This window comes from Condylura cristata, unplaced genomic scaffold, assembly GCF_000260355.1.
Source record: "Condylura cristata isolate star-nosed mole 26May11 unplaced genomic scaffold, ConCri1.0 scaffold00023, whole genome shotgun sequence".
Classification (NCBI taxonomy): Eukaryota; Metazoa; Chordata; class Mammalia; order Eulipotyphla; family Talpidae; genus Condylura; species Condylura cristata.
The window spans coordinates 25,086,896-25,099,215 of NW_004567124.1; the positions used below are offsets into that span (position 1 = coordinate 25,086,896).

The window sequence follows — 12,320 nt, forward strand, 5'->3', positions numbered from 1 at the left end:
AATCCAACTTTAAAAAAAAGGGTTTAAGCAAATGGTACAACTTTTCTCATAAGACATAATCAGACCAGGGTGGGCTGGCCTCAGGCATGGTCTGGGACCCTCCGGGATACTGTCAGGACACACTCGCTCAGCCTCCTTCATGGTGGTTTCCTTCTCGGGCATTTGTCCCGCATGGGTTGGGTAGTTGGTCATCTCCAATTCTGCCAGCTCAGCAACCCCAATTGGGAAAAAAAGAACCATCTCCCCAGGAGTTTTCAGCAAGAGGTGTAAGTCTCATTGGTTTGACTTTGGTCATCTCTGCATCTATGAACCACTCCCTGGAGCTAGGGGAAGGAGAGGTCCACCACTGGAGTAGGGTGGTCAGCCCTCATACCATGTGGGAAAGGTGTACCCTCACCAAAAAAGGGGAAGTGGATACTAGACAGGTGAAATAGCTGACAGCCTCACAAAGACCAAGTTGGGACTTGGGGGCCAGGGGCAGTGAGATGCTTCTGGGAAAGCCTTCAAATGGAGCCTGTGGGTTAGCTGTCACGAACCAGAGTGACCTTGGCAAGAGCGTGTCAGTAAGTGGTGGTGATGGAAGCCAGGTGGCAGTGGGTTGAGGAATGAGTGGGAGATGAAGCGTCAAATATAGAAAACCCTCAGTCACTGGGCACTAAAGGGGAGGTGACATGCCCTGGTCACAAATTCCAAAGGTTTGATTAAAGATGAGCGCTACTCTGCAGAGTTAAAAGCGGACGGGAGGGGCCCACAGCTGGCGTGTCAGAGGACTCGGTGGAGGCTGGACTTAGGGCAGGACTGAGCAGGGGGTGGGGGGGGCAGGGGCCCAGGGCAGATTGGGAGTGGCATTGGTGGGTAGCCAAGCATAGTGAGAGTGCAGACTTGGCCACTTGTCCCATGTTACTTCATCTACCTGACCAATGGCAGCAGAGCCAGAGGGTTAGGAGGAATGGGAGTATTTTAATGATAAAATTCTCTTCCTTAATGCATGTTTAAAAGCATACTTTTAAAACACAGTCAGTGTACTTTTCAAAACCTTGGAAAACGATGAACCAAAAAGACCTGGGTTTTTTTGGGAACTGTCTTTGGTCAGAATCACCAGGATTCCCTCAGAAACAGATTCCAGAGCCTCATCCTAGACCTCCCGAACAGGAATCTCTGTGGTCAAAGCTCAGAAATCTATTTTTGTTTTTACAAACCATTTCTCAGGAAGATTCTAACACAGTCTTGTCCATGAAACATTTCAGTTCCCCTGACAGCTAAAAGACTCAGTTGATGGAATTATAACAACTGAACCACTAGCTACAAGAGGGAGGCTCACTTAAATGGCTCTTCCAAGACATGGAGTCTCTTCACATTTTTTAGCAAATGACCTAGATGAAGACAGAAGACATGTTTATAAAACATGGGATTAGGCAATAAATGCCATTTAAATGACCTTTGTCAATTAATATGATATGATGAATTTTTCTCATGTCATTAAGTAATCTTCAAAAAATAACTTAAATGACTATATCTTATTCTCATCTGGCTCAGAACATTGCTTCTAATGTTAAGCTGTTATACATGACATTACAATGTCCATTATGGGCTATAAATCTTGACATTTTCAGTATTTTTCTTAAAAAAGCTACCTGAGCATGAATTACTACATCAAAAATTATAAATATTTTTCAAGTTTATATGATTATTATATATGTTGGATTGTGTGTGTGTCTGTGTGTTCCTTTTATCCTGAACATATGTTTCTTTTCAGAAGTTATTCTAATATTAGGATCACTATCTCACCAAACTATCAGTAAGACTGACTAATATTACTAAAAAGAAATAAATATGATAGGAAAAATGTTCCTTTTTTTTAAAATAATAGTTTATTTTTACATCATTTTGTGTCTTTTTCCACAGTTGTAATCCCTGTGGGCTTCCCATCACCCAATCACCCGTGTGCCATCACCATAGTCCAGTGCACTTCCCAATCCCCCATTTTTGATCCCATTCCCGACTCCACCCCCATAAAATATCTGTGGCATATAGTTGTTCATTATTATTATTATTTTCTCCCCTGGTCCTTTATACTCCTACTATGAGTGAAACCATCTGGTATTTTTACTTTTCTTTCTGGCTTATTTCACTAAGCATGATCCCTTCCAGCTCTATCCATATTGCTGAAAAAGGCTTTTTTTGGGGGGTGGGGGAGGTTTGCTGAGTAATATTCCATTGTGTATATGCACCACATCTTTTTAATCCAGTCATCTACTTTGGGGCATTTGGGTTGATTCCATGTCTTTCCAGTTGTAAATAAAGCAGCAATAAACATGGGGGAACAGGTATCTTTTTGAATCAGTGTTTTTGTGTCTTTTGGTAGATATCTAGGAGTAGGATTGCTGGGTCATATGGAAGCTCCATGTTTAGCAGTTTGAGGAAACTCCAAACAATTTTCCATAGTGGTTGTACTAGTTTGCACTCCCATCAGCAATGTAGAAGAGTTCCTTTTTCTCCACATCCTCGCCAACATTTGTTGTTGCTAGTTGTTTTAAGATGTGCCATTCTCACTAGTGTGAGATGGTATCTCGTTGTGGTTTTGATTTGCATCTCCCTTATTACAAGTGATGTTGAAAAATGTTTTAATTTGCCTTTTGTTTTTGCTAGCGACGTTAAGATATATTGTCATCACCTGCATTCTTTGTGACTAGTCCATGAATTTTACCTGATTTTCTTTTTTTTTTAAAAAAAAGAAGAATTGGGATGTAGGCCAGAGTGTCTCACCAGAGACAGAGTGGGAGCAGAACAGGTGGATCTACTGAAATATATTGCTGAGGGGAGCAGCGGGTGAGACAGGAGAGGTCAGCTGCGCATTGTGGGTCAGCTCCTTAGCCCGGTATTGAACTCAGGCCATACCACTGACAACTCTGAGACTTAACACCTAGGCCACAAAGGGGCCCAGCTTTTCATTTGGAGTGTTGGCTTCGTCATATAGCTATATTTAAATATTTTACTCAATAATCCTTAATCCTTTGTCATAATATTATAAGTATCTTTTCAGTTTGAGGTTTGCCTTTTTTGTTTTCGTTTTAATTTTGGCTTATAGACATAAAAATTTGTGGTTAAATTTTAACATTTTCCTTTTGATGATGTACTTATGCCTAGAAAATCATCATTTTTCCTAATAAAGTCTTTAATCTACCTGAAGCAAAATCTGTCTTGAAAGTGTTTGTTTTTTGTTTTTCACTTTTTAACATTTTATTGAATAATCCTATCTTTTCCTGCTGACTCATGAGACTGCCTCATATGCTAATTTATCAAATATTAGGATCCCTCGGGACCTTTCTCCCTTGTTCTGTTGGTAGATTCTTTTTTCTTTTTTCAAAGATTCATTTATTTGTGCATACAGAACTGGGGTATAGGCCAGAGGCTCAGGGGCAGCGAGAGGCTTCACCAGAGACAGAGTGGGGAACAGAATAGGCAGATCCATGAAGTACACTGCTGAGGGGAGCAGCGAGCGGGTCAGGAGAGGTCTGCTGTGCCATATGGTCACCTCCGGGGCAGGCGGGAATCGAACTCATACGGAAGTGGCTTTAGTTTCTCAGTGCTGTGCTTTAACCCGCTGCGCCACCAGGGAGGGCCACTGTTGTAGATTCTTAAGTTGGCACCCTATATACTCTTACATGTGATTACTTAGAAACATACTTAATAATGGCAGTCATTGGCAGATCCTCTGACCACTTTTCTTTTTTACAAATACTGTAAACCATCATTTCTAGTTATTTTTTCAGGGAAACTTTAAAGTCATTTCATAAGATGCTTCCCAGAAAAGCCCATTCTGGGCCCAGTTATATTGGAACTGCATTAATTTTTAAAACCCCATCTTGTATTCTCTCTTCCCAGTCAGGAACATCAGCCTTGCTTTTATGCAGACTTTTATGTATTCATTTATTATAAAATCAGAAAAGTGGTTGATCTATTCAGACAATACTATATACTCTGTTTACTTTTTTATTCCAGGTATTTTATACTCCAGCACTCTTACGAATCAGACTTTTTTATTCTCTTTATTTTCTAGCTGCGTTACCATTACACAAGCCATTTCTCTAGATGTTGGCTTGAGAATTTGAAATAATACTCTAAAAACACCTCAAATACATGCCATATTGCTTTTAGAGTGCCTAATTACTGAATTCCACTCAAAAGTCTTAGCTTGGTATATTTGTTAGAAGTCTCAGAACACCTTACTGTAAATGCTTCTCTGGCGGTTGACTCTAACTCTCCAGCTCTGATTTAGGGAAGACAGTGTTCTCACAGGACTAGAAAGGAATCTTAAGTCCTGATAAGCCACTTAAACTACTTGAGCCTTAGTTTTCTCATCTGTATAATGGGGACACAACCCATTATGTGTGTTTTCCACTACTCCAAGTGCAAGTGCAGCAGTTGAAACACACATGGTGTGTAGTTGAACACCCTGAGAAGTCAGTTTGCAGCTGGAGTTTTGGGTGTCTGTCATTATGCCTCTTACAGTATTTGTAGTCTTTCTTGAGCCCATCTTTGAGAAGATGGTGCATGGATATGTGGAGGGGCTTAACACTAGCTGGAAAATTTTTATTTTCCATTATCAGAAATGACTTTTTATCAGTTACAAAAAAAAGGTCTAGTCTAAACAATGGAAGAAAATAGACTCTATGCACATACAGGCTTGCATAGAAGCAGTTCCGGAGGCCAGGGCAGCTGCTGTGCCCACAAGCCACCGAGGCAAGGCTCAGCCAGGGCCTTCGGCCGACAAAGACAATGAGATGCCAGGTCTCCCATCCTCCCCACCCAGCTGCTTGGAAGCCAAGTGCTGTCCCTGTTTCTGTTGATGGCTTGAGACGCTTGGAGTGATGACTGCTGGATTTGGCAGTCCCCTCTGAGAACACAGGAAAAGCAGCGCAAGGTGGAGCTGAGGACAAACCCAAGTCAAACACACAGAATGCCTGTGCAGCGGGCTAGCCAGCTCTGAGCCCTGGTGCGTCTTTTCTGCAGTCTTCCTGTGGCCTCTTGTTCCTCTGAATTCTTGTTATTGCAGATAACACCACAGAGTCCCTAGAACTCATAGCTTTGGGAAAAATCTCTGCGGTGTCAGAAAAAGTTCAATACACTGATTGTGCTTGTGGCTATGTGGTTACCCATTTTTGTTTCCCATGCCTCAGGACCTGCCCAGACATTTCCTTTCAAGGTTGCTGGTTTTGAACCTCCTCGCTTCTCTCCCTTCACGTCAGATACTCTGTTCTGGTAGTTCTCACTCCTACCCAGCGTTGGCATGTGCCTGCCTCCCCTACCCATCCCTGCCCCGCCAATGCCCAGCAGACCCTCAGTGGGTCTGATGTTCAGCAATCCCCCATTGTCGAAAGTCTCTGGGCCCCTGACTAAGAGGATCATATATTAACTTATGTGTCTGAAGAGCCCTTCATAGGGTGCCATAAGCTGGAGGTTGTGTGGGAACCCAAAGTGGTGAGCCTTGGTGTAAGAGCAGAAACCTCTGGCCAGGAGGGAGTTGCTCAGACTCTGGATCCTGCGTAGCCATTAGCCATGCTCACTTTCCTGCTCTAACCCACACTGTAAAGACAAGTTGAATCGTGATTCCTGAGAGACTCTAGGGCTCTGAATTTCTGGGTGTGTGGAGAGTACCCTGCATAAAACAACAGCTTCAGAGGAAAGGAAGTTGGCTCAGTTATCACCAACTGATCATCAACATCCAGGGTCCCTCAAGAAAAGGAGAGCCAAGGTGCAGCCACCCAAAAGAGGTCTTGGAGTGACGAGGGAGGGCTGCCCTGAAGGAGGTGACATTTTGTAAAGGGACTTAAAGAACGGTTGGGATGGATGGTAGAAATTGTGAGATATGACTCCCCACCAGACAGAAAAGTTGAAGAAGTGAAAATGGGAACATTTCTGAGACTAATCTGGGCAGGAAGATTTCCACACTAGGGAAGGAGCAAGAGCCAGAATGCTAGGTGGAAGGGGGTGGCTTGTGGGGTCCCTGGGCAGAAGTTATCTTGGAGGGGCTGGCTGTTAGCAGAGGTCATGTGATGGCAGTGGTGCTTTTAGGAAAAGAATCTCCACCAGGGCAGGTAGAGGACAGGGAGGCTGGGAGGCAGGGGGGAAGTGTGGAGCCACAGAGCCCAAAGGATGTGTGATACAGAGGCAGAGAGGGAGGAAGGGTGGAACCTGACTGAGAGCAGGTTGGCAGTCCACAGAAGTTAGTTCCCCACCTTCTAAGTGCTGACACCGTTAGACACTGGGGACACACTGGTGAGCCAGACAGATGAGGGCCCTCACTCTGGGCATTCCTGGCATTCTGGGATGATAACAGGACAGTAATGTGTGCTCTTTCAAAGACTGGTAAGTGATGAGTGAGGTTGAGAGAGAGAAGAGAGAGAGGGACAGGGGCGTCAGACAGGCTGGAGAGAGCTCTGTTGTCAGGATGCTCCGGGGAAGGCCTGCTAGGAAAAGACTGTTTGATGTGCAGAGGTCTGGCACCAGGCAACTCCGAGCTGGAATGGCCTCAGCATAGGGGGAAAGCAGTTTAAAGACCAGTGTGGTTAAACACTTACATGCTCATTGTTTCTACAAGTTTTTATTGAGCACCTCAGCCATGTGCCAGAGGTTGTACCAAGGACAGGCAAAGCATCGGTGAGCACAGAAGACAGAAAGCCCCGCTTCCTAGGATATGTACTCTACCAGTGGGATAAGTAGTAAAAATCAGGGATTTCTGATTTATATTATGGTGCATTTATGTTGTAGCAGAAAACAACTAGGAACTATCAGAAAGAGAACATACATTTTTTTTCCCTAACTTTTTTCTGTTATACGTAATGCTGCAGATATATATATATATATAGTCTAGGATTTTTCCTCAGGATACATTTCCAAAAGTAGAATAACTCCCATTTCAAAGGTTTTCACACAGCAGATCAAATAGCTTTTCATTGACTTTAACCAATTTAGTCTTCCACAAATATAAGAATGCTTATTTCACTATACCTTCACCAACATTGTTACAAGTTTTTAAAATTTGTTAATATGCTGTGTCTCTGGTTGGTATTTGATCATGAAATCAAACATTCAATTTGGCTTTTTATTCCTGTGGGGAAAAGTTTGACTAAGCAAAGTAATGTAAGCAAGCTAGATGATGGGGCAGTTCTTACTCATTCTGGTTATTCTGTGGTTGGGACCAGAAATTGAACGACTTTGCAAGGTCACCGTTCAGGGACATCTTTCATCTCAAACTGATTCACGTTAACAGCCTCCTCTAAAAATAATTATTTGTTAAAGTTCCGTCTGGCAGGGTTGTTAGTGGGAATTTTAGCTACTATTACAGTAGAAGCTGGAAAGAAACACCAGTTCTTCTTTAAACAATTTCATATTTTAGGGCTTTCATTGAAACTTCGCCCTGTTATTCCAAAATGAGTAGGATGTGCTGTGCTTCTGTATAAATGGTCAGAAAGCACTGCAAGCATTCCTTAGCAACAGTGGCCTACCTCGAACACGCTACAGGTGAATTTTCGCCCTGCAGGGGACTCCCTGCTTAACTACAGCACCCACACTCCTACACCCCTGCTGGATCCCCATAATCACTGCCTCACACCTGGGACTGGAGGGCCCCCCTGCCCCCAGGGCTGGCGAAGGTGCTGGGAAAGGGCCTTATTGCAGAGAACCACCCAGTGAGGATGTCAGCACTGAGCTCTTTCCCCAAAGTAAGCGCTGCAATTCTTATATGGCCCCTCCATTTCACTAGTGTGTGTGAGCTTGTCGAGTGCCTTAGCGAACCGAGTGTTGCTGTTAACATTCATTCTACGTGAAAGTGCTTGAAAGTGCTTGTCAACTTTCAAACCAACACTTGACCTGAGCCTTCTGTGAGGGGAGGGCAATGCATGCTTCGGGGAGCCTGCTGATCCCTCTCACCACTGTCTCCTCTTCCTCAGTCTCTCAGGGGGCTTCTGGCACAGCCTGCCCAGACCTCGGAACAAGGAAACCACACTGGACGTGGGAGGTGTAGGGTCTAGGTCTGCATCCTGGTTTTGCTGCTGAGTGACCCCAGACTTGCGACCGCTCCCACCCTGGCTGTAAAAGCTAATTTGCTCATTCATCTGTGAACACGAAATCCACACACCGATCCCCGCTCTGAGTGCTGGAGGTCCTCTCCCAGTACCTTTACCCGGTATTTCAAAGATTTGTGTAGATTAACGTAAGAATTTGTAAACATGAACATTTCTGCTTGTGAGGGTACTGGGTGCCTGAAAACATTTTGAAAAAAATTTAAAAAAATTTAAATTTGAACGGATTTTGATAAAATAACCTCCTCTCCTCGGCTTTTCTCCAGGGAAAAGGTGAACTGGCCCTTTGTGAGTAGGGCAGCCCAGCAACTGTGAGGGAGGGGAGTGGAGGTTTTCCCTTACTTTTGACAATATGTGGCTGCCTCATGTCTGGTGGCCCTGAACTCTGTGAGGGTCCTGAGCTCTCCTTATTGCTGAGTAATCACCAGCTAAACCCAGGTTTGAACTTATCTGGAGAGAGCACAAGACTTGGAGTCCATTGCCTGTGCTCCATTTCTACTCAAATACTGTGTGACTGTGGACAGGTTACTTAGCCTTGCTGATTACTCAGTTTTCCTGGTATAAAATGGGAATACTGTTAGTACCCACCTCTGTGTGCTTGGTGTATCAATGAGACAGTGGTGTGTGTAGAAAGCTTTTCACTAAATCAGGTAAGTAGTGAAAATGCTTGTGGTGTTACCTGATTTTTTCTACATTTACTATTCTAAGTCATGTTTACATGATGTGCCTATTCTGTGGCTCCACAGCTTCACAGAAATGAGAAACTTAAGATGAAGTTAAAAATAACAATGAAGACAGCTAAAGATTTAAAATATAGCCTGCTAAGGTTGTTAAACAATTTCGGGTTTATTTATATAGAAAGCAGAGATCTAAAGTGTGATTTCATTTTGATGCTTCGAAAAATAGCAAGGTTGTGCTTAACAATTGTAGTTCCCACCCTGGAACCTCTTCATCAGGGTGAGGAATCTTCTCCCTGGGCCGGACCTGCCTGGGCACTGGTCAGTTCAAACAGGGATTCTTTCCCACTCTAGAACCTGTTCACAGCCACTATCAAGTACTCTCTGAAGATGTTCGGTATTCACCTGTTGTTTGGCTGTGAGTGGTATCTACTCCTTTCTTTATGTTCCCATTGGCTGCAAAGGATGGAGGAGGCCATCTTTGCCCCTCATTCCATATATACATAAGGAAATGTAAGTGCAGACTCTTGCATCATCTGAAGGAAGTTTTCTAGGAGAGGGATGGGCTCTGAGTGACCTCAGCCAAGTGATGTGCTGGTGAGTGCTGCATTAAGACTCAGGCAGTTCCTACAGAAAGCAGACTTTTCCTCTGCTCTGCCTCTGGCTCCAGAGCCCCATCCCAGCCCCTGCCAGTCGGCCGGTCCCAGCCCCATATCACTCCAGTCAGTCTCCTCCGACCCCTGAATAAGCACTCTCAGGGCATTTGCTAGGGCCACTGTATACATTTGTGCAGAGTAAACTACATGAGGTGGGTGGGTGAAGGGAGTCTCAGGGTGGGCAACTAAAATCCACCTACAATCCTACTTGCCAAGGAATGATCCCTGTTCCTGGAGGAAAGAGCATCTTTTTCCACTTTGCACAAGGGCTAGCAAAGACCCTGGCAATATCTAATCTGAACCCCTCTCCTTCACCTTCATCACCTATATCACCCTCTGTTGCTGCTGAAGTCTTTGGAGATTGTCCTCCATGAGCATGACTCCAAGAGCCCACGGAAAGCTGTAAAATGCACAAGGGAGTATGTGCTGGCCTCACTGATGACCAGTGAGTGACAAGGAATGAGATGGGCCATTGTCCCACTCACCACATTGAGCATCCCTCTGGCTAGCACAGTGCATGTGGCCACAGATATGGGCTTGCCTGCAAGGGCCCTTGGTGAGCACATCATGGCCTGGGGGCTAGAGGAGGTGTCCCCCAACACACTGGAGGGGCACGTCAGTGATGGGCCTGAACAGCGTCTTCTAGGATGCACAGGACCCGGCAGGTCCACTTCCCTTGGGTGGTGGGGGTCTGTTGTGCCGAGGGAACCATGAACAAGCATTGCCTGGATGAGCAGTTTCAGAAGGCCCAGTAAGTCTGCAAAAAGCCTGACCTCTTTCACCACCAACTCATTCCATCAGGGGAAAACAAGTGCATAGATTTTAAGCTTTGAAAACTCTGTATTAGCAAAAATAATAATGCTAATCATTATCCTTTATTTGGGGTTCTAGTTCTAGGTTTTTAAATAATTATGTTCAGAATTAGTGGCCCCAGGAAATTTTCTGGGCTCTTGCTTTGGGACAACATGCTAAGTTTTGTTTTTTGTTTTTTTTTCTTTTCCTCCCCCAGATACTTACTGGAGCAAGATTTCCCAGGCATGAGGATTGGTCCAGAGCCCACCACTGATTCCTTCATTGCTGTGATGTATGGGGAGACGGAGGGCAATACCCCAGGGAATGCTTTAGTCGTGGACCCCAAAAAGCCATTTCGAAAGCTTAGTCGCTTTGGAAATGCCTTCCTGAATCGGTAAGTACCAGCCAACTGCCATCGTTGGTTGGGTTATTTAAACCCTTTCTTTGAACTCTTGCCAGCTACAATAAAGGGGCAAAAACAGAAGATCAGCGTATGTGGGTTCTAGAAGTTATAAAGAATATGCTTATCATATTCAAATACTTGCAAGAGTAAATATCATAGAAATGATCATTTATACCTCTCTAAATGGCTTCAGTAGACAGAGCTAAGGCCCAGGATTGAATATTGTAAGGCCCCACAGTATAAGAAACAAATATCTAACAATCTGAGCTGCAGACAAATGGATCCAGTTGCCTTGGGAGCAGTTGCCTTGTTACGTGGTTCTGTGTGGCCACAGATTTGGGGTGCTGGAGCCTCCTGGATGGCGTAGCCCAGAGGATCCCTGAGGTCCCCCGACACCCAGATTTGGTCTGTTTATTATGCTCCAACTGTCACCTCACCCCCCTGGCTGTCCCCACAGGCTTTTTACTCGCTTGCCTTGAGCTGCTTCCTAATGCATTAGTACAGGACAGGAGAAATGGAGTCAAACGCATGGTCATTACTGTATAGCTATGAAGCTGTAGGAAAAGGGGTTCTGTCTTAACTGGAGATGTTTTATTGTATTACCCAGTAACCTCTCACCAAAGTTTCCAGTGAAAAGAAGGGTGCTGGAGCAGAGGACAAGCCCACAGCCTCCCTTTCAAACAAAATTTGCTCTTCGTATCTCTACCCCCTCCTTTTTGTCTACCCTAGCCTCTTTTTAAAATTCTTTTCTCTTTCATTTCTCCTGTTCTTGAGTCTCCTGCTTTCGGCTGGTGGTTTAGGAGAATGGGAGGAGCCAGGGAGGAAAGGTTCCTCTGAGCCTCCTTCAGGAAGAGGAGGGGCGGGGGGGCAGAGCTGAAGACAAGAGATTTAAACCACACTTCTCCTTTTAGATTTTTTTTTGAGATATTTATTTTTATTTATTTATGTATACAAGAAGCTGGGGTGTGGGCCAGAGGTGCAGGAGGATGAGAGGATTCACCAGAGACAGAGTGGGGGGCAGAGCAGGCACTGAAATACACTGCTGAGGGGAGCAGCAAGTGAAAAAGGAGAGGTTTGCAGTGCCGTGTGGGTCAGCTCCCTGGGTTGCTGGCAGTGAGTTGCTGTACAGATGAGTGTTTTCATTTTGGGTTTTCTGGTTGTTGTTTTTTTTTTTTTTATATATATATAAGCTTCCTCAAATCACTTCCTTAATTTTTTTTTTCTTTCAAGCTTATTTTAAAATTATTCTTTTGTATTGAGGTAACACTCAATATATGTATATGTATATGACTTGGGGATCAAGGGTCACACTTCCTCAGGTGGGTTACACCCTTTACCCACTGCCAAATAATCCTCCACCACAGATCATCAGATGAGCTTCAGCCTGCAGGGTTCTTTCTTCTGAGAGTTCACTCCAACTCCAGGCATCTGGGTTGGCCCAGAGTGTCCCCTGTGGAAGAAGGACGGCTTGAGCCCAGGGGGACAAGTGAACCACAGCTGAGGGAAAGTGGGACGAGAAACTCCCTCTTCAGGGCCTCCCAGGGAGTGATGGTTCTGGGGAAGGACACAGCCAGGCTTCCCGGCCCAAGGCTGAAAAGTTCTGGAGGCCTTGGAAAGAGCAGGGCACAGGACCCTTCTCCCTGAAAGGCTGCTTAGAATTCTGTGGCTTCATTACCCCTGCCCTTAGTCTTTCTGCCTTAAAAAAGAA

At 44.7% G+C, this 12,320-nt stretch overlaps 1 protein-coding gene across 1 annotated transcript in view; it reads left to right on the forward strand.

The window, feature by feature from the left end:
• The window catches only part of EHD4 (EH-domain containing 4), a 71,368-nt gene that overhangs the window by 5,845 nt on the left and 53,203 nt on the right, over positions 1 to 12,320 (forward strand). The window contains exon 2 of the mRNA XM_004687884.2: positions 10,427 to 10,603. Within this exon, the coding sequence (XP_004687941.1) occupies positions 10,427 to 10,603 (177 nt within the window). The remainder of the gene's footprint in view (positions 1 to 10,426; positions 10,604 to 12,320) is intronic.